Source organism: Eumetopias jubatus, unplaced genomic scaffold (genome assembly GCF_037043125.1).
Source record: "Eumetopias jubatus isolate StellerSeaLion01/CBP00866 unplaced genomic scaffold, mEumJub1_p1.0 scaffold_5, whole genome shotgun sequence".
Taxonomy (NCBI): Eukaryota; Metazoa; Chordata; class Mammalia; order Carnivora; family Otariidae; genus Eumetopias; species Eumetopias jubatus.
Window position 1 is genome coordinate 140,769,030 of NW_028274811.1, and position 21,200 is coordinate 140,790,229.

The 21,200-nt window shown below is 44.6% G+C and overlaps 1 protein-coding gene across 1 annotated transcript in view; it reads left to right on the forward strand.

The window, feature by feature from the left end:
• Positions 1-192: 192 nt before the first annotated feature.
• The window catches only part of RETREG1 (reticulophagy regulator 1), a 127,421-nt gene continuing 106,413 nt past the window's right edge, over positions 193-21,200 (forward strand). The window contains exon 1 of the mRNA XM_028098012.2: positions 193-524. Within this exon, the coding sequence (XP_027953813.1) occupies positions 211-524 (314 nt within the window). The 5' untranslated portion in view covers positions 193-210. The remainder of the gene's footprint in view (positions 525-21,200) is intronic.

Consider the following 21,200-nt stretch of genomic DNA (forward strand, 5'->3'; position numbering starts at 1 on the left):
CCCAGCGCCCCGCCCCTGCGCGAACTTGGCCGCACCCACTTCCCCCGGGAGGCGCCCCTGCCGCCGCCGCCGCCACCGCCGCCGCGAGGGCTGACGTCACAAGGCACCCAGCCGCCAGCGCCCCGCGGTGCGCGCCCCGCGCGGGGACTCGGCGCCGACAGCCAGGCGCGCCGCGCGCGTGCCCGTCCCCGCCTGCGAGCGCGGTTGAAGATGGCGAGCCCCGCGCCTCCCGAGCACGCCGCCGAGGGATGCCCGGCTCCGGCAGTCGGGGAGCAGGCGCTGCGGCCGCCGCCGCCGCCCCGGGCTCCCCCCGAGGAGCAGGGGGAGGAAGCGCAGGAGGAAGGGGCGGTGGCGGCCGGCGCGGGGCGGCAGGTGGAGGAGGCCGCCGGCGGGGTGGCCGCCGCCGTGACCTGGCTGCTGGGGGAGCCCGTGCTGTGGTTGGGCTGCCGCGCGGACGAGCTCCTGAGCTGGAAGAGGCCGCTGCGCAGCCTGCTCGGCTTCGTCGCGGCCAACCTACTATTCTGGTGAGAGCTCGGGGTGGGTGGGGACGCCCAGGAGGGCAGGTGACCTTGGGGCGCCCAGGAGCAGGCGGAGGGCGCGCCCCAGGCCCGGTGTGGGGGTGCACCTTGAGCCCCGCGGAGGAAGTGTCAGCCCTGCCCCACTTTCTGGGCCACCTTTCTGGAACAGGTAGACGCACACTTCAACTTTCCTCCAGAAACACTTCCCAGTGAACAGTTGCTATCCTCCGTGTGCGTATCCAGCCTGGCATGGGAGGTGGTCGGCTGATCCGCATGCACCTGTACTTACAGGTGTGCCCAGCGTGCTTGGAAACTTTGGCTTTTGCTTTAAAAAACTCACAGGTCTTGGCCTGCTTCCCCAAATCATGCCAGTGCAAACGTGCTTTTACTTGTATTCGCTCTTTCACCCCGAGCAGACATCTGGACCGGCATAGGTACACGCCCAAGACTGTGCCGCCTTCATCAGCCACCTGAGATAGGCACTGAATGATTTGTTTTTCCATTCCCTGGAGGGTTAGGTTTACTGTCTTTACTCCCTGGTGAGAAAACAGGAGGCAAACAGGTGGATTATGTACATCGCCCCGCTGCCCGCGCCCCGTCCCGGGTATGTGCACAGTGTGATAAACAGTCATACTTTCAGGTGAAGTACAAGATAGAATCTACAGGAATGTTCTCTGAAAAGCCCCTGATCAACAGGTTTGTCTCTCCAAAAAGCTCCCCTCACCAGTAACGGCAGGCAAAGTGGCTCCTTCATTCAAGGACGTGCCCTGGCATTGGTTAGGAGTCTGATGGAGGGTGGAGAAAAGCTTCGTCTTTTTTGCAACTGTGTCCTCATAATCATGATCCCCACAGTGCAGAATAAGCAGGGGTTCAGCAGGAGATACCTTGTTACAGGACACGGACTTATTAACCTTAAAGTTAGGAAGTAAGAAAGTACATAAAACATATACCGCTTGCTATTTTCTAGGCTACCTGGAGCAACTTGAAAATTTTTCTGTTCTGTGCTAGTCTTGATTTCTCTTTAAAGTGAGCTGTATCTTCTCAGGGTCACTGAATGTGAATTTATTTTGGTTATTTTAGCTGTATGTATTCTAGTGTTTATTCCAAATTTCTGTATCCTGTTCTGAAGTTATGTGAGTCCTCAGATAAGGAGGATATATTGCATTGTACTAGATCAAGCCACAGTACAATAATCTTAGGACGGTGTTTCCCTCATTGTACCAGTGAGGAACATGTTTTTAAAATTCTCTTAATTTTAAATTGTATTTACTTAAAAAACAGTTAATAGCCTCAGAGTTCAAACGTTTAAAGGTAAAAAAAGATACGTATTTCAGAGATCTCTTTCCCATGCCTGTCTCTGGCCACCCAGTCTTCTCCCAGAGACAACCAGTGTTACCAGTTTCCTCTGTATTGTTCCAGACTGTGCATATTTTTTAAAAATAGGAAATATTCTATGCAAACTGTAGGGTACTATTTGGGTTATTCCTCTTGTATGTCTTGGAGATCACTTCCTTGTTCTTTTTCAGTTGCAGAGAATTCCATCATAAGGATGTCAAAAATTATTTAACCTTTCTCCTACTGATGGACTAAGATATTTTCTAAACTTCTGCTATTTGAGTGTTCTAGCTAATGGCCTTGGACATGCATTATTTTGCATATATGAAAGCATTTCTGTAGGCTACGTTCCCAGAAGTGGAATTACTGGGTCCAAGAGAATGTGCATGTGTAATTTTTTTTAAGATTGATTTATTTGAGAGAGAGATGGAGCACATGTGAGCAGGGGGAGGGGCAGAGGGAGAGGGAGAGAGAGAGAATCCCCAAGCGGGCTCCCCACTGAGCAGGGAGCCTTCATCCTGAGCTCAATCCCAAGACCCTGAGATCATGACCTGAGCTGAAATCAAGAGTTGGGTGTTTAACCGCCCCGGTGCACATGTTATTTTGATGGCTATCATTATAGAATTTCCTTGGCGGTCTATAAATTTATACTCCAGCCAGCAATGTGTATGACTGCCCATTTCTCTATACCCTTGCCAACAGTATTTTACCAGACTTTTTGATCTTGTATATCAGGTAGGTGAAAAGAGCATCTCAGTTTGGTTTTAATTTATATTTCTCTGGGTTTGGGCATTTTTTCTTCTGTTCAAGAGCCACTATAATTTTCTTTGCATTATCTATAAATAACTTTGTCCATGTTTTTAGTTGTGCCATTGGGCTTTTTCCCTATTGATTTGTAGGAACTCTTTTTAGATTAACAACTTTAGCCTAATTTCTGGAATGTAAATTACAAACATTTTTTTCTATGATGTATTTTTAATAACATCCATTAAAGAAGGATTTTTGCATAAAATAATTGAAAGGCATATTTGGTATTATTTTGGAGTGATGTCTTCCGTCCATTTTTTTAAACTTTTTTTTTTTTTTTAGAGTAAGCTCTGCGCCCAGTGTACAGCTTGAACTCATGACCCTGAGATCAAGAGTCACACGCTCTGCTGACTGAGCCAGGAGAGCGCCCCCGTCCATTTTTTTTTTTTTTTTTAATGAGTCTGATGGAGAGGCAAACAATGGCCAGGCATTCAGCCCAGCTAGTTATAGCTAGTTATAAGCTGCTTATCTGTTTTATTTCTTCTCCTCTTTGCAGTATCTACATTCCATGCATGTATTTTCTTTGACAAAAAGAGTCCTGCTTTTAAAATTCTGAAATACTTACACTAGTTGTAATTTCTGATCCATTTATTAATTTCATTAAAATGTTGGTGTTTTATCCCCCTCTCTTGCTTTTGTGGTTAAAATGATTTTCAGGGTCATCATTTTCTTTAATGTGCTTCTTATCAAGTGATCTTAAATTATGTGACACTCTAGCATTCTCTGTCCCAGGGACTCTAAAATTGTATTTTTTTATGAGAAAAAACGATCAATGTTAAAAATATAAGGAACCCAAATCTTGTCTTAAGCAAAAGTGATGATGTTTTTTCTTTAATTGGTGTTACTGCATTTTTGTGGAAATTAACTTTTTAAACCTTTTTTGAATGATTTGGTACGTGGTCCCAGCAGTAGCTTTCAAGACTTTGAGTTGGGGTTCAAAAGCTCTAACATTTTTCACCTGTCCTTTATCTGCAAGATTTTAGTGCTGTGCACTAGAAGCACAAAATCTGAGACACAGCCATAACAAATGGGTATAACATAAGGCCGCATGAAGCAGGTGTGGTGGAAGAAGCAGAGAAAGCATCATGCATTTGATGGAGTTTTGGGGGAGTGACAGCATAGTGGCTGGAATAGATCATGGGGTCTTCCTAAGGCGATTGTGCTTGAACAAGACCTGGGTGGACAGGACAATTTGGGTGGATCTAATATAAGGTCAACAGCATTCCAGCCCTAAGACATTGTTCTTAATGTTTTGACCAATATACTGAACAAGTGCGATCAGGTAGTGGTTGGTAGAGAAAAGTAGTAAGAGGAGACTGGCTAGGTGTTTTGGACACACAGTTGGGGACAGTGTGGTCACCCTGAATGTCAGACCATGTGTTTGGACTTGTTTTTTTTTTATAGGCAGTGGGGACAAAAAAATGTCAAAGTGCCCATGAATCTTTTAATGGGTAACTAAATTGTGGTACATGCATTCCTACCATAAAATACTATATCACGGTGAAGGGCACCTGGGTGGCTCAGTCGGTTGGGTGTCTGCCTTCAGCTCAGAACACGATCTCAGGGTCCTGGGATTGAGCCTGGTGTGTGGCTCCCTGCTCAGTGGGGAGTCTGCTTCTCCCTCTCTCTCTGCCCCTCCCCCAGCTCGTGCTCTCTCTCTCAAATAAATAAAATCTTTAAAAAAAAATACTATATCACAGTGAAAATAAACTGCAGCTATAGGCAACAACGAATTTTACAAATGTAACTTGGGCAAAAAAGCACACAATATGTGTAGAATGAATCAGTTTTTTAAAGGTTTTTGAACACATTTAACAGTATCGATTAGGGCTATAGACATAAGAGATTAGAAAGGCTTTTTTTTTTTTTTAAGAGAGGGGGAGAATGGGGGAGAGGCAGAAGAAGGGGGGAGAGAGAATCCTAAGCAGGCTCCACGTTCAGTGTAGAGCCCCACATGGGCCTCGATCCCAAGACCCTGAGATCATGACCTGAGCCGAAATCAAGAGTCGGACGCTTAACTGACTGAGCCACCCAGGCACCCCTAGAAAGACATTTCTTACCCCTAAAATCAAGAAAGTGTTTATCTCTGGGAGGAGTGAGAAGGTATGACCACAGAGAGGCACATAGAAAGTTCTGGGGTGTAGGCAGTGTTCTGTTTTTTGGCTCTGGTGGTGGTTACATGACATTCAAGTTCTGATTATTTTAAAACTGTGTGTCTGTGTGTATGTGTTCTTATCTATGATATATTTTATGAAAAATGCTGGAATACTAAATAATACTAAAAAAATGGCATTCACTCATAGCTCCAAGGAATTTGATAAAACACAGACCACAGATAGTGCCTGTCTCAAGTAGCAGGATTTCTACAACCTGAAATAGATTGAGCAATGGCCCAATAGTCTTAGGGTTGTGTCTTTTTCATCTTACCAACAAAGAACATGTTTTTAAAATTCTTTTTCTTATTTTTAAATTTTACTTATTTTAAGAAATCGCTAATACCGCCTCACAGTTCAAAAGTTTAAAAGTACAAAAGGGTAAACAGCTTGAAGAACTCTTTCCCACGCCTGTCCCTGGCTACCCAGTTTCCTCTCAGAGGCAATCAGGGACACCACTTTTAAGCACAACATAAAATAGGATGGACCCAATGAAGCAGAAAACACCATTTATTTTTGTTTTTAAGGGATTAACTTGCAGTATACTGTCAATAAAATGCACACACTTCAAGTGTACAGCCGAATATATGCTCTGTATGCTATAACCATACAGCAATCAAGATCTAGAACACTCCCATCACTCCACAAGATTTCTTCGAGTCCCTTATCTGTCAGTACCCACCTCTGGGGGTTAATCTGCTTTACATCACTATAAATTAGATCTGTCTTCCCTGAAGTTTCATATAAATGATACCATATTAACATGATGTCTTTTGTGTCTGGCTTTGTTTACTCAGCATAAAGTTTTGAGATTCATCCCTGTTGTATATATCCATGATTTGTTCCTTTTTATTGTTACCTAGTATGCCACTTAAGGGATATGCCACAATCTGTTTATCCATTTGCTAGGTGATGTTCATTTGGCTTCTTTTCAGGGTTGGCTATTATGAATAAACCTATTAAAAACTCCAGGCACAGATCTTTGTGTGAAATGTCTGTTTATGGTGAGAGTAGTGGCAAGCTCGGATCTTTGTTTTGTCTGGCGACATGGCCGTTGCCTCGGATAGGTAAGCGATGGAGCCAAATGACCCTCTTCTTAGTCTTCTTGCTGGTCAGAGTACTGCTATTGAATGCCTTATGATGCAGCCCCCCTCTTGGGTCAGATTGCCCCCACAGCCTAGAAAGCCGCTCTGGTGTGATTTAGTTTTGAACCCGCAGTTAGAGACCATGGCCTACAGAACAGTCTTAGCGTAGGCTGTTTCCTTCAGGGCATGTAACGTTGCACGATGACATTCCTCACCATTTGTGTAAATAAAAAAAACTGCAAAAAAGTGGTTTGCTTGAGGTGACTACACAAGGGTGTACGTGGCAAGAGACCCGTGGAACTCCGCCTTCTGGGCATCTGTGCTGTCTGCCATGCCCAGGACCCACCGGGAGTCCTTGCGGCACCATCCTCAAGAGCTGGTTTGGAAGGTTGCAAAGTCCAACTCTCACTTGGTTTCAAGAGCCCCCACTATACCGCCACTGATGGGTTCTTCCAGCTTGCATTGGAATAGTGGTCCTCAAAGAGTGGTCTCTGACCAGCATGGTCAAGGGCACCACCTGGGCACTTGTTAGAGACAAAGATCATGGGCTCCACTCCACCACGCCTACTGAACCAAGATCCCTGGAGGTGGGACCAAAGCATCTGAATTTTCTTCAGCTCCCTGGGTAACTCGATACACACACAAGTTTGAGAACCACTGCGTTTGATCCCACTTTCTGGGATCACAAGCCCAGTTCTCCATAAGGCAGCATTTCCCTTGGTGACAATGAAATAGTAAATATTTTCCTACAATGAATTAAGCCCACCTCTTGATTATCTCGGCAGCTGTCCAAGATCCACATCCCCTTTCTAGGACAATCCTTTGTTTCAAGATGCATTTTCTTCTTGCTCCTGCTGCGTCCTTTTCTCCCAGTTGAGAACTTCTGGGCTTCTTCCCTCACTGTTTTCCAGACTCTTCCGGACATGCTTCAGTTTATCTGTATTCCTCTTGAATGCAGCGTTCCTGAGATGGTCTCACCGGTGTGTTCTCTCCCCCCTCCTCCTGGACAGCATTCACATAGCCTGAAATAGAATTTCTTTACTCTAATTGATAGTAACTCCCTTTGACAGATGCTATTATTGACAGTTGTTAGACTCTTATTTTATATACATACTTAAAGCTATATATATATATGTATATAACTATACAATTATAGTTTGTCAAGCTATACTAAAATTACTAGGGACATTCATATTCAGCACCTTATTTAAATCTTATAGCAACTCAGTAAAGCAGTTATTGTTCCCTTTTTACACAAGAGGAAACTGAGGCTTGTAGGAGTTCAATTGAATTATCAAAGGATGACATTGACCTGTACCATTCAATAGAATATGTGCAGTGATGGAAATAGTCTACATTTGTACTGTCTGGTATAGTAGCCTCTTGTGGCTGTTGAGCATGTGAAATGTGGCTAGTCTGATGCAGGAACTGTATTTTAAATTTAAAGTTAAATTTTAAATAGCCACATGTGGCTAGCGGCTACCGGGTTGAGTAGCACAGTGCTAGACCATAGTCACAGGGCTGGGTTATGAAGCCATGCCCTCTCTCCACAAATTTTGTGTTGTTTTGTTGTTTTGTTGTTTTGTTTTACTGTGTCACTCTAAAGAGAAGATAGATTATGGCAACCAATGATTAGGGCTTACATTTTGCAGCGTTATAGAATTAATGATTTCAGCATAGTGCAAAAATAATTATGTTGGAAGAATGTTGCTTCTGCATTAGGAAGGATTTTTTTTTTAGCTTGATAGCTAGTCTAGTCCATGTTCCTCACCTTGTCTCTGCTCCAACTGGGCAATCAGCAGCTGTAGATGAGTGTCTGCTCCAGGCCCACGTGGTGCTGGGCCTAGAGGGTATACCAGAAGCCCCAGGTCTGTCCTTGGCTCTGAGGGCTTACGCTCCAGTTTATGAGGCATGGCTGGTTCAGCGAACTGATTGAAACAGTACACCACAATTTTAAATCGTATGCCACAGTCCCTAGAGCCTTACAGTTTTGGAATAGTGGAGATCAGGAGGGTTGGAATAGTTAATGAAAGCTCTGTATGAATTATTGATCGTATAGACCTAAAAGAGAAGATATAATTGTAAAAGCAAGATGAGGGACAAACCCAGGAATAAATGGGGGTAAGAGCCAGATTCTGTCAGCATGGGGAGACTCACCTGCCTCATGCTGAGGGTACATTCTGGGGAGCGTGGAATAGAAGTTATTGTTCTTGGATGCCTGGAACCAGCATGGGATCTGAAACACTGTAAGATATTCAAAAGGTTTGGTGAACTGAGCTTGGACTAGAGGATATTCCCCCCGCCTGAATAGGGTGGGGCTGGTTAAGAAAAGTCTTGCAAAACAGAAAGGCTACAGTTCACTGAAAATAGTTATGGACTTTTTTGTATTCAGCATTTAGCAGACATTTCTTGAGCGGTGGTCTCATGTGCCTATTATTAGACACAGTGTCTCTTTCATGAGTTCCCATGTAAAGCTGTTCTCTCAGACCTCAGTATCTTAGCACCAGGAACTTCTGGTTGAGGACCTAAAAGACAGGGTTGTTTTTACCAGATTAATTCTCATTCTAGAAACCCATCAGGTTTTCCTCTCTAATAACTACAAAGCTCTTCTTTAGTGATTTTGCACAATTTTGATTATGTTATTTGGATAATAACTTTACCTCAGCTTTTTCCTACTTTTTTTTTCCTTTTTATCCTGTTGTGCATGACTGTTTTTAAATTGGGGATGGATTCAAATGAGTACAAATAAATGAGGTGTATCATGATTTCTAGCTGCTGGGAATACAGTGATGACAAAGACACATTCTGATTCCTGGTGATAGAAACAGATTAGTAAGCAAATAATTCTAATGCAAGGTTATGCTATGCACACTAAATTATCACACGTGGGCCGGGAAGAAGCAATAGAGTTTCCTCAGATAACAAACAAGAGCCTATGGGGACTGGGCAGGAGACAAGACGATCAGTATTGTGAAAAGTCCAAGAGAGCTAAGACATATTGAGTAGCGGTTATGTACTAGGTACTCAGTTAATTCATGGAAGCCTGAACAGTAGCACTCCTACATACTCGCTTCTACAGATGGATGAAGAGACAGAAAGAAAAGGAGGAGGGGAGGGGGAGAGTTGTTTTATGTGCTCCGGGGAATATCCAGAGGTGAGGTTGGAAAGAGAAATGTTGGGGCCAGTTTATGAAGGGATTACCATTGGGCTGTGCAAAGAATTCGGACTACATCAACACAGCAGTTTCCATCTGTCACCCCAATATAAATAGCATCGTGTTAGACCCTTCCTTCTGAAGGCTCCATTCAAAAATTCAACAAATATTTATTGAGTGTCTACTCTACCAATGTGGTTTTAGGTGCTAGAGATGTAACAGTGGACACAAAATGGGTATAGAGGATCCCTTTCTTCATGGAGCTCGTATTCCAGTGGTGGAAATGGCGGAAGAAAGACGACAAACAAATACACAAAAGGCTAGAAGCAGCTGGATGCTCTGGAGGAAACAAGCAGGGACAGGAGACAGGGAGTGGCAAGGAGGTGCTACTCTGCTGAAGTGGTCATTGCTGGCATCTCAGGGAGTGACCTTGAACAGACACCTGAAGAACGAGCTGGGGAATGGTCCACGCAGCTCCCTCTGTGGTGGAATGTCCAGAGGAAATGGTGTGCGCAGAGGCCCTCAGTGGAGGGGGCTTGGGTGTGAATGGGATTGCAAGGAGTGCAGGGCGGCTGCAGCTGGGTGAGCAAGGGGGAGACGCTGTTAGGTTAGCCCAGAAGCCCACACAGCCGCTGTGCCAAATTCTGCTTTTTCGCTTTTTCTCGCCCCCCCCCTCCACCCCCGGATGAAGGAGGGGAGCGAGAGCCTGGGACCAGAGACCAGTTAGGAGCATCACAGGAGCATGGGGGTGGTGAAGAGAGGCAGTGGGGGGTGGAGAAGAGGAGGTGGATTCAGGGGGGTACTGGAGGTAAAATCGGGAGTATCGAGTGACTTGGGGGGTGGGAAGAAAGAGGTGGAGGGTCTACAAGGAGCCCCCCCTCTCTTTCTGCACACTGCATTAAACAGTGTGAGGGTCCCTGAGGTTCAGCAGGTCGGGGCCATGGGGAAGGAGGGTGACCTGTCCAATCGTGGGAGGTTGAATTTGATGTGCCTGTGGGCCACCAAGTAGTTGTCCGAGTAAGTCCCTACCAGGTTAGCTCCATGGGCTGATGCTCAGGGGACAGATGGTTGCAGTACAGACTTGGGTATCTGGGGGTGCAAGCGTGGGCAGTTGGGGAATCCCCGGGGGAGCACTGACTGGGCAACAAGAGGAGGGCCTGGAGGACAATGTTGAGGAAACTGTCGTTACCAAGGTGGGTGCCCCCAAAGAGCCTCCTTTGCAGGAGCGTTGGAGGACGGTGGGTCCCAGAGGGAAGCACCAGGGAGGAGCCAGTTCAGCTAACTCTCTAGGGCATCAGCGAGCATTCCACGTGCAAGTGCTCCTTCGTGGCCTTGGTGAGAGAGAACAGTGTCTGCAAGGGCCCAGCAGAGGGGACAGATTCTCAGTTCTGTCCTCCCAGCCATGTCCTCCTGGCCACTTTGCGATTTGGCTAGCGCCCAACTTGGCCAAGATTCATGCTAATGCCTAGCTTTCACGCCAATGCCTAGCTTTCATGCCCGTTGAGATAACCTATTTGAATGTCAGAAGGTACGTTTTAAAGCTGTTCCTCTTTGCCTTCCTGTAGAGTCCTACCCCTGTCCCCTCCATGCCATTCTCCGGGTGCTGTGAGACCTCTGGGCGGGTCCTCCAAAGGACACTGGGGCCTGGGGAGCTGGCTACAGCTTTCCCGGGAAGGAGGAGGATCTGTTGAAGGCATTGATGGACGGGGAGGCTGGCTACAGCTTTCCCGGGAAGGAGAGCAGGAAATCACACGTGATTGGGGGGAAAACTCTCAGGTACATTGTTTTCTTGGCTTTATGTACGTTTAGCCATTTCTTCAGCGAATCCATTTTTATCAGGTTCCTGTATTTTCATCTTTGCCCTCATAGACCAGTTTTTTTTCAAGGAGCATTTTAGTCTATATTAGTTTAACAGTCAGTATTTTGAGGGGCATTCCCCATTTGCTTAAAGAAGTGATATCAAATGTGTCCATGGTATCCATATATCATTACAGACATGCTTTTAGAAGCATAAAATGCTTCACTATCATCAAAGATTCTTCTGAAATGTTCTCTAGAGTGCTTTTTGTTCTCTGCAGATTTCTATGTATTTGGGAAGGAAATTTTCCTGTCTGGGAACGAAGGGGGCAGTACCTAAGTGAAACACATTGGGCCTGGTGTGGCCACTTGCATGGAAGGAATCTTAGAACCAGGGAAAGAGCAGGAGCCACCCATGGGGCAGCCAGCTGACTGAACCTTTCCAGTGAAAGGTTAAGCAGAAAGCTCACTCTTGCTGTGGCCCCCAGGTTCACTGGGTTTCTAGATAAACTGATTTGGCTACTGTGTAACAAGGCAGGTTTCACTGGACAGATGTGGATGCACAGTGTTGTAGCCTTGCATGATTTCACTTCATGGTGCCTGCAGTGGTCATCGATTTTAACAGCGACCATTTACTGGACTCTCCTGGGCACTGGGTATAGTTACTGTCTTACTGAATTCTCCTCCCACCGAGCAAGGGATCATAGACCCGTTTTGAAGGAGGGATACTGATGCTCGGGGCTTTTGAGTTGCTTGTCCCAAGATGCAGAGCTGCCATTCCAACCAGACTTCTTGTATGTTCTTCCCTCAATAACTAGACTCTCCTGCAAGGGGAGATTACTACATAAAATGAGGCAAGATTTTATACGGCTTACCCTGTCTGTCTTCTAGGACAAGTTCATTCTCAAATTAAAATATCAGCTGCCTCCCACATAGCTGGGTATGTCTGCTGTAGGGAAAGAAGTGAATTTCTTTTTCCTGGTAAAATTTCAGCACCTACCATGGCCTTCACCCACAGCTCCACTCTGCCACCTCGGTATTCCATTTTAGGCATTAATTACCCAAACTCCATGTGCATCAGTCCGAGATGCCAAATGGTCCAGCTTCATCCTATTTCAGGTCCCTTTTGGGCGGGCCCTCTAGCCTCAGGGATGGCTCTTTCTCCACAGGTAAAATGTCAAGTGGACTCTTGCATGTTCTCAGATGGCTCCACCCCGTGTACTTTGGGATGTGACATCTTGCTTGGTGTTTGGGAAATGAGGTCTTGTCTTTAAGGAGCACTCTGCCGCACCCTGGGTGGGGTTGGGCTGATACTGATGGCGGTGCCTTTATGGGAGGAGCACAAGAGGAGGTCGAGAGAGCCTAGATCTTCCTGCTTCTCCCCTGGCTCGTGTGCAAAGCCATCGTGCTCTGCAGCTGTTCGGGGCCCCAGGACCACTCATATTGGGAGTCCTCCCCCTGGGGCTTCCTGTTAATTTCAGTTGTGGCTCTGCCTGTCTTCCACGGTGCAGGGCGCAATTTGAAGGTATTTTATTTTTCTGATTCTTAGAAACGTAGGAAACCTTTGTTGACTACCACCTGGGTCAAAGAAAAAACCCTACAATTACAGAATATGTAGTAAATGATGATGAGAATCCTACACGTGAAATGCAGTCACTGTCTTTCTTTGTATACACACAAACAGACTTTCTCTCTCTCTCGGGTCAATTAATTCCACCAGACTTTTAATAAAAAACAGTTGTCTCTTGCCCTGCCTTTTCTTAGGTCTCAGTCCTGTTTCTCAAAGCAACTATTGTTATCTTTCTGCTTTTGAGGTTTGTTTTTAGGCTTTTCTAAATAATATCCTCAAAATGCCATTCCTTTTTTTTTCTTTTTGACAATTATAAGCAATTTCTTGAAATTTTTTGAGGTATAATATATAATGTCAAACAATTGGTTTCAGGTAATCAACATAAAGATTTGATATTGGTATATAACGCAAAATGATCACCACAGTACGTCTAATTACTGTCTGTCACCAGACTTATTTACAAGTTTATTTTTTAAACGCCATTTCTCGACTTAGCTATCAGAGATAATATTTTTTCCCTCCCACCACAGCCCACATATACACCCTTCCCTCTCCCATCCACTCTAATGATATCATAATTTGGGGCTCAGTCACTGACTGTAAGCATTGTTCATACAGGAGCTAAGGAGAACGCCCCATTTGCATTTCCTTCCTGGTCTAACTTTATTTTGCTGTTACTCTTAGCATGTTTTTTCTATTTGATCATTTTAACTCTCCAACGTTTCTAGAAAACTCCCTTTGATAAAGGGCAAACATCAGGCTGACACTTCAGTCTCTTTCCCTTTTACCTTTCCCTTGGAGCCATCCCTGCTGGAGCACCCACCCACTTGTTCCAGTCTAGTCCCCTGGGCCTGCTGTCCCTATAGGACATCCACACCATCACCTCCTCGCCTGTAGTAGAGCCTCTGTTACTGGATCCATGCTGAAAATTGGGTCAGGGGAAAGTTAGCAGCCTGAATGGGGGAGCTCCCATTTCTCCTTGAGAATTTTCATGGTAGCTCAAGGTTTTCTTTTTCTTTTTTTTTTTTTTAAGATTTTATTTATTTATTTGACAGAGAGTGGGAGAGAGAGCAGGAGAGCACAAGCAGGGGGAGCAGCAGAGGGAGAGGGAGAAGCAGGCTCCCCACTGAGCAGGGAGCCCGATGTGGGGCTCAATCTCAGGACCCCGGGATCATGACCTGAGCTGAAGGCAGACACTTAACGGCTGAGCCACCCAGGCACCCCAGTGGTAGCTTAAGATTTTCAGATGTTAATTTGAGTTCTTCATTTGTTTTTTCTCTGTTACTAGACTCTTTCTCGGTGAACTCTTCATTGTCCAGAGAGCACATTCCCTAGCTTTGAGAGAACTCAAAGGAAACCCATGTTTTGAGAACTTGCGTGCAGAAAACATCTTGATCCCAACCCTTCCAGTTGATTGCAGTTTGGCTTGGTTTAGAGTTCTGGGTTGGGAATCATTTCTCCTTAAAGTTTGGAAGCATTGCCTGTCCCCATCTGCTGCTTGTGTCCAGTGTTGCTTTCGAGCAGACATGCCTTTCCAAAGCCTCACCTCTTATAGATGATCTAGAGTTGGTCTGGCTTTTGACTTATGATTTCTGGTGTTTAGGTAAGCAGGGAATGGACCATGTTGCTGTGTTATTATTGCTCATGCTTTAGGTCTTCCAGGCAAGCTTAAAGCAGTTCTTTTTGGCGTTTGTGCCTTAAGGACCCAGTATTTCCTTGCAGTATAAAAGCTGCATATGACTTTTGTAGTCTGTTCTCTGGGTGGATGGAGTTGAACACAGGGCTTCTATGCGCATCCCAAGGGTATTCACTCAGAAAACAGCATGAGTGCTCCCCCCCCCCCCCCCCCCCCCGCCAGAGTGGTTCAGCGAGTCTTTCCTGGCTGGATGCTGTAGGCTTTGCTGAGCTGAACCCTGGGGGGGCTGGGTGTCAGGCCTGGCACATGGCCTGGCTTTGAGTGAACACAGAAGATCCTAGAAGAGGCTGTGCCTAAACCAAACAAAAAGCAGAGAGAATTCATGCCTTGACCTTGTCAGCACAGAGCTCAAAACAAGTATCTTAACCTGCCACAGACAGGAGGTGCTGAGTTGAAAAAGCATCAGTGCGATTTGCATTTTAGATTTGGATTGGAGCTTAATGATACTTAGGTGCCAGTTTCTGCTTGTCAGCTTCCAAAAAGCCACCCTGGCACTTTTGCTTGTGTTTTGCTGGGCTTTGTAGCCCTGAAAGCAATGTACATCCAGAGTAACAGATTTCAGCCAAAGAATGAACGGAACGAATCTGTCAGAATCATCGAGGACCCTGAGTTCCCTGGTTCTTTGGAAGTACTAACCTGTGTTCGGGATTTAAAAGAAGATGCTTCTGTCTGTGATCACATTGAACTAGCTCTGACCTAGTAAACCACGTCATTTATTTTGTTAGCAGCTAAAGCCTTTCAAAAGAAGGCACCTGTATGATGAAATAAAAGGTAGAGGATCTCTGCTCTAGTTTAATCACCTCATTGTACAGATGAAGAAACTGAGTCCCAAGGCTCCACAGTGAGCTGGTGGCAGCATGACCCGTATCAGAGCCTCCTGACCCCTTTTTCTCAAAACTGCATGCCATTGAATGTTGAAAGAGTGAGCATGATGAAACCTAGGAAGCAAAATAATAATGCTCCCAAGTGTGGAAATCACCGACGATAGTTTGTAGGTCAGCGTGGAGATTATACTCTGTTGATCCAACCACGTCTTTGGGGGGCTTGAGAATCTGGAGCAAGTGATTGACCGACCTCCCCACGATTTGCCAGGACCCTCAAAAGCTCCCAGCAGTGTGCCTTGGGCATTTGCTTCTGACTTCACCTTCCCTTCTTCCCCACCATCAAATGAGCCAGAGTCTGTTAAAAGTCACTTTTGGCAAAAGGAGACTTTCTCTTGCTCTCTGTAGTAATGGCTTGCATTTGACTACCTCTACTTGAATCATCCAACTAATGGCAACACAACTTCTTTCAAATGATGAGGGTAAAGTCCATTCTGGAAAACCTTTTGTAAGAAGAATTCTTGTCATGTAAAAATACATTTGCCATTCAAAAGAGAAACATTTTTATGTTCCTGAATTACAAATTGATACTTGTGTTTTCTAAAACAATAACAAGACCTGTCAAAATAGAGTCACTTTCATAGTTATCAATATCATAGTTACTTATCAAACACAACTTAAGGGCTTTTGTTGTTAATAAAATCTCTAAAAGAGCTGCTGGCCTTTTCTCCTCCAGCTCTCCTGTTTGTTCACAAAAAACATGCATGCACTCAGTGTTTTAAAAAACTGAAGGTTTCATGGGAAATAAAAAAACGTAAAATAAAGATCAAAGTTGTCCTTTAGAACAGCATGAGGGGAGGGACGCCTGGGTGACTCAGTTGGTTAAGCATCTGCCTTTGGCTGAAGTCAATCCCAGGCCCCTGGAATTGAGCCCCGCGTGGGGCTCCCTGCTCAGTAGGGAGTCTGCTTCTCCCTCTACCTGCCCCTCCCCCTGCTTGTGTGCTCTCTCTTTCTCTCTGACAAATAAGAAAAAAAAAAAAAAAACAGCATGGTTTAGGGAGTATGAAAGGGGATTCCACCATGAGTCAGAAGGCAGTTGCTCGTCTGGGGCTCTGTGGCTCACAAGTGCATAAAACCCAAGTCCATCTTTGCGGAAGAAAGGGCCCGTAAGCTGGAGGAGGGACATAAGAAACTCTTTCTGCAGTTGAGTTCCTGTACCTTGAATGGGTATATCCTGGGGTACTGACTGTAGGATGGAAACCTTATTTCATCTACAAATTCATCTTTTTAGGAATACATATTTTCTTGGTCTACCTTTTGAATTTAACTTCTAGATACCGTCTCAGTAAATTCAAAACAACTGCATTGATGAACATCAAAAAGTTTTAGTGAGATACTTTCAACAGTTTATTATTATAGTTTATGAGAAAATGGTATAATAAATTTTCAACTTTTTCTTAAAAATGATATTAAATAGTTAAAGATATTTAACAACAAAGTTTCAACTTCAGCTCTAGTTTTGTGTGTTAAAATAGATTTTAAAATATCCAATGGAAAATGATTTAAAAATTGCTTTTTTTTAATTCACTAGTATTAGTGAACATTAGCTTTCTTTTATCAAAATGGATACTGATCATTTCCATTAAAATTTTTCACTTTAAATAATATCATTAAATATAGCTGAAAAGCTGACATGTTTGTATATTTTTTTAAGATTTATTTTAGAGAAAGAGTGTGAGCACAAGTGGGGGGAGGGGCAGAGGGAGAGAATCTCAAGCGGATGCTGTGCTGAACACAGAGCCCGACGTGGGGCTGGATCCCAGGACCCTGAGATCATGACCTGAGCTGAAATCAAGAGTCGGACGCTTAACCGCGTGAGCCCCGCAGATGCCCCCACGTTTGTATGCTGATGTCGTGTATGATTAAAACCCTGGATTCTGTGTATGTGCCAGCTCTCTTTAGTGCTGCCCATGAATCTCTGCTGTGTCGGGGGTTTACCTGCTGTAGACAGGTGCATGCCTTATGGCTTATAGCACGTGCTTGACACATACCTGTGGCATTCAGGAGCATGGCTGTTAGCAAAAGAACCAGTCTTGGGCTGTAATCCCTAGAATGTCAGTGCTGATTGGCTTCTAGTTAGAACTCCCAGATGCCTAGTATGAAGCCCGGGACCATATTGGGCACTGGTATGGCTTTCATTATAAGTATGTCTGCTTGGGCTTGAGGGAGGTACATCTGCTACCCCTCCTCCGGATATGAGGATGTGTGAGTTGGCCAGGGCACCATTCTCTTTGTCCTCTTTGACCTGACCAGCCACATCATTCCAACAGGCCTTAGGCACAGTGGCATAATAGGACTGTCACACTGACTTCCAGTAGGTTGTGAGAAGCCACATCTTCCCTTAAAGAAATAAAAATTGATCTAAGCAGAGATCCAAGGACCATTCATGTTATTGGTTGCTCCCCAAAAGGTCTTCAAAAATTGTCAAGAAATTCTGATGCTTCCCACACATTTTTTTTTTCAGTGTTGACAAGCTGTTACTATTATGATAGTGTGCTTTTGGGAATTCATGATTAATGATTACATTAATTACATGCCTGATTACTTAATTATGTTAATTGACTTATTCAGCAAATATCGAATGAACAACAATACAAAAAAATATTGAGTACCTGCTGTCAGCCAGGTAATGATCTAGTGCTGGAGTGTCACCAGCAAGCAGGAGAGGTGGACCCTTCTCTTATGTAACCTGCAATTTGGTGTCAGGAAGGGCAGACGGTAAACAAATGAACAAGCAAATAAATACACAAGTAGAAATCAAGATGAGTACTATGAATGGAAAAGACTACCCTGGAAGAGCCACGGAGTGGACTAATTTGATTGCAGGCTGCCCAGGAGACGACTTTTCAGCACCATCTTGACTGAGTGTGACCACGGGCCACAGGGTGATGTCTTGATTCATTCATGTGCCTTTGCCAGGCTTCTGAAAACAGACACCTTTTGCTAAAGAACTTATGTTCTCCTGGATCAGAATAGCCAGTTCCGTTTGGGCATGGCAAATTTGAAGTTCGGAGGTCACCAACGACACGGTTGGGGTTGTTTTTAGAAGATGGGTTATTGACTCACAGAGGGCATCTCTATCATTTGTAGGCACAGTTTCCCTCCCATTCAAGGGTCATCCGATTGAAATGCAAGCTCATGATTAAAATGTAGATCATGTTCTACTCCAGGCTCATGGTGCTTGCTGACTATGTTTGTGGTTGAACAGAGGTGTTTCCTTTTATTGCTCATGTTTAACATCAAATGTTATAAACACAGACACTGAGTCGCTCACTGAGGGGAGCTTAATGAGAGACTGTCATCTTTCCTTGTTACATATCATTGTATTCTTCTCCCCTCAGTTGTTTTTCACGGGGACTGGCTGTCTTATTTGGAGAGTTACTATGGCCCTGGGAATCTCCGGTGGAATTACCAGGAGAGTCTTATATTTTCCAGTAGAGCTTGGTGAGGGCTGTGCTAAGGGTTTGTCTCCCTTGTTTAATTAGAGAAAGTTGTTAGGGTTATTTCTACCACTGTGTACTGCCCACGTGTACACACCGAGGGGACAGGGAATGGGCAAGCCTGTAAAGGTAACACCTTCTAGGTCACCCATGTGAGTTTTTACACTGAGTGTGTTGGAGGAGGTGGCTCCTAGAACACTGCCCATCACTGTTTCTCTTGTTCTTCCTATTTTATAGCTCCCTTTTGGTAAAGAGTGAGAAGCCTTAAAAACAAAGAGACATACCCAGAATTTCACTTTTAACAAGTTGGGATGGTTCAGTTCATTATTGCTGTTCACCTCATAATGGTGGCTTGGGCTCTCAAAGTGAGCTTGGAGTGGTCATCTGCAATATCCACTTATTTTACTCACTTGCTGTGTTTTACTGATTGATTCTTTCCACATTAAGAAGATATGGAAATGTTCACTGTAATTAGTTGTCTTCTCCTCTGTGGGTAAAAAGGGGGTGCCCTAATGATGAAGTATTAAATTCTTATAATAGGCTTTCAGGTCTGATCAAGATTCATTTGCCCAAAAAGGGATTGGTTGGAACTAGGGAGGCAGAGGCCAGGCAGGGGCTTCCTGTGAGGATGGAGAGGAGAGGGTGCAGGAGATAGGCTGGAGAACCAAGCCAACCTACGAAACAGAACCAAGACAGGGTGGGGGCCACATGGAGACATGGGACTGAAGTCCAGCTATTTGTGCCCTTGAGTTTTTGGAGTAAAGGAGATGGAGAAACAAAAGGATCATTTGCACCTGTGGCAATGTCATCAGTCTTAGAGCTGCAGAGTGGCTGGATTCCTTTCAGGACCGTGGACAGGTTCAGGTACATTGGGGTGGGCTCTTGAATGGAATGTGGACATGAGCCAATGAGTGGTTGACCTTAACTTAATGGGCATTTGTTATTTTTTTTTTAAAGATTTTATTTATTTGACAGAGAGAGACACAGCGAGAGAGGGAACACAGGCAGGGGGAGTGGGAGAGGGAGAAGCAGGCTTCCCGCGGAGCAGGGAGCCCAATGCGGGGCTTGATCCCAGGACCCTGGGATCATGACCTGAGCCAAAGGCAGACGCTTAACGACTGAGCCACCCAGGTGCCCCTGGGCATTTGTTATTTTTTTAAAAAAAGTTTATGTATGTATGTATGTAATCTCTACACCCAACATGGGGTTCAAGCTCATGACCCTGAGATCAAGAGTCATATGTTCTTCCAACTGAGCCAGCCAGGCGTCCTCTGAATGGGCATTTAAAAAGCAGGAGCTGATATGACGGTTGTTCTTTCAACTCTGGTCTCTAGAACATGATTAAAGTGAGATGCCAAGGGCCTCTATAAATGGCATGTAAATAGAATTTGTGAACAGGAGTCAATAAGACCCAATTCTTTCACTTACAGGCTGCATGGTTTTAAACACATTGCTCCAGACTACTCTATTTATGAATATATTGCCGTATATCTTACTTCATTGGGTTGTTGAGGAACATAAAACGATATAGAGAAATGAAAATATCCAGCACATGGTAGGTTCTCATTACATGTCAGTTCATTTCTTAGGTGTGCCCGTAAAGGTTCACTGAATTCATTAGTGGGTGTCCCACTCACTTAAGAACTATTCTTCTTTGAAGCGTCTTCAGCACCTACCTGCCCTATGGTTACACCCAGTATATGCGTTGATTTATTTATGAAGGAGCTTGATATTTGGATCAATAATGTGGACAGCCTCTATGTTCAGAGTTACGGATTCAGAGAGTGTTTGAATGGGAAACACCTCGAGAGATCTTCCCTTCTTCCCTCTTAATGCTCCGGTGCTGCATTGCAGTGCGACTTTCATCAGATCTCTCTTTTCTTCTTCTAGCTCGTTTCTATGGCCGAATCTGGTAGTTAGTATGTAGCTTGCTGGTAACTCGGCTGCAGTGGGCTGCAGAGATTGACTCACCCACCCTGCTGGAAAGGCTGCTTCTACTGAGCAGCACTGACCACCTCGAGTAGGGGCAAGGCAAGATGGATTGGCAGATATTATACACTAGGTGGAGCTAAAGTACCCATTGTACTGCCCCTGGGGTGCTCCTTATTGATTTGCTCACGGCTTTTTTCATTAAAGCCAGAGAAGAGCAGGCCTGATTTCACTTTGCCTTGACCTCACATGAATTTGGTTCCACTCCATCAGTGCCTTTGGCTTCTCCCATTCCCTGGGCTCAAGAACACAGACTCCCTGCTGCTCCACGCCACTGTCCTTGTGTTTCATCACCAGGCCTTGCTGACCTGGGCACATTCCTTGAATTCACTGGATTATCACCACCCTTTTCTACTAGAGGCAGCCGGTTTCCCTCCTCCACTGCAGTGTGCTCTTTCTGGATGGCTGTGAACCAACGTTTCCCTGCCCATGGGTGCCTTCCAAAATGTCTCATCTCCCTGTAGAAATTCTCTCATCTATTTTTTTTTCTTCATTTTTCTCTTCTCTCTTGCTTCTAATTCACTTTTTTGGTCATCACAACTAAAGAAATACTTCTCTAGAAGAAAAGTCTTCTGAGTTTTATTTAGGCTTCAATTTGAAATTAATAGAGTCATTACTTCACTTCATGATTACCCTCTTTCTTTCCAAATTATTTAAAACCATACATTTTATTGACTTTTGAGAAACACATCTCCCTCTCTCCAACATATATGCATGTTTAAACAGATCTGAAATTGGGAGGTATTTTCATCTTACAATTCAGAGCATTATGGTT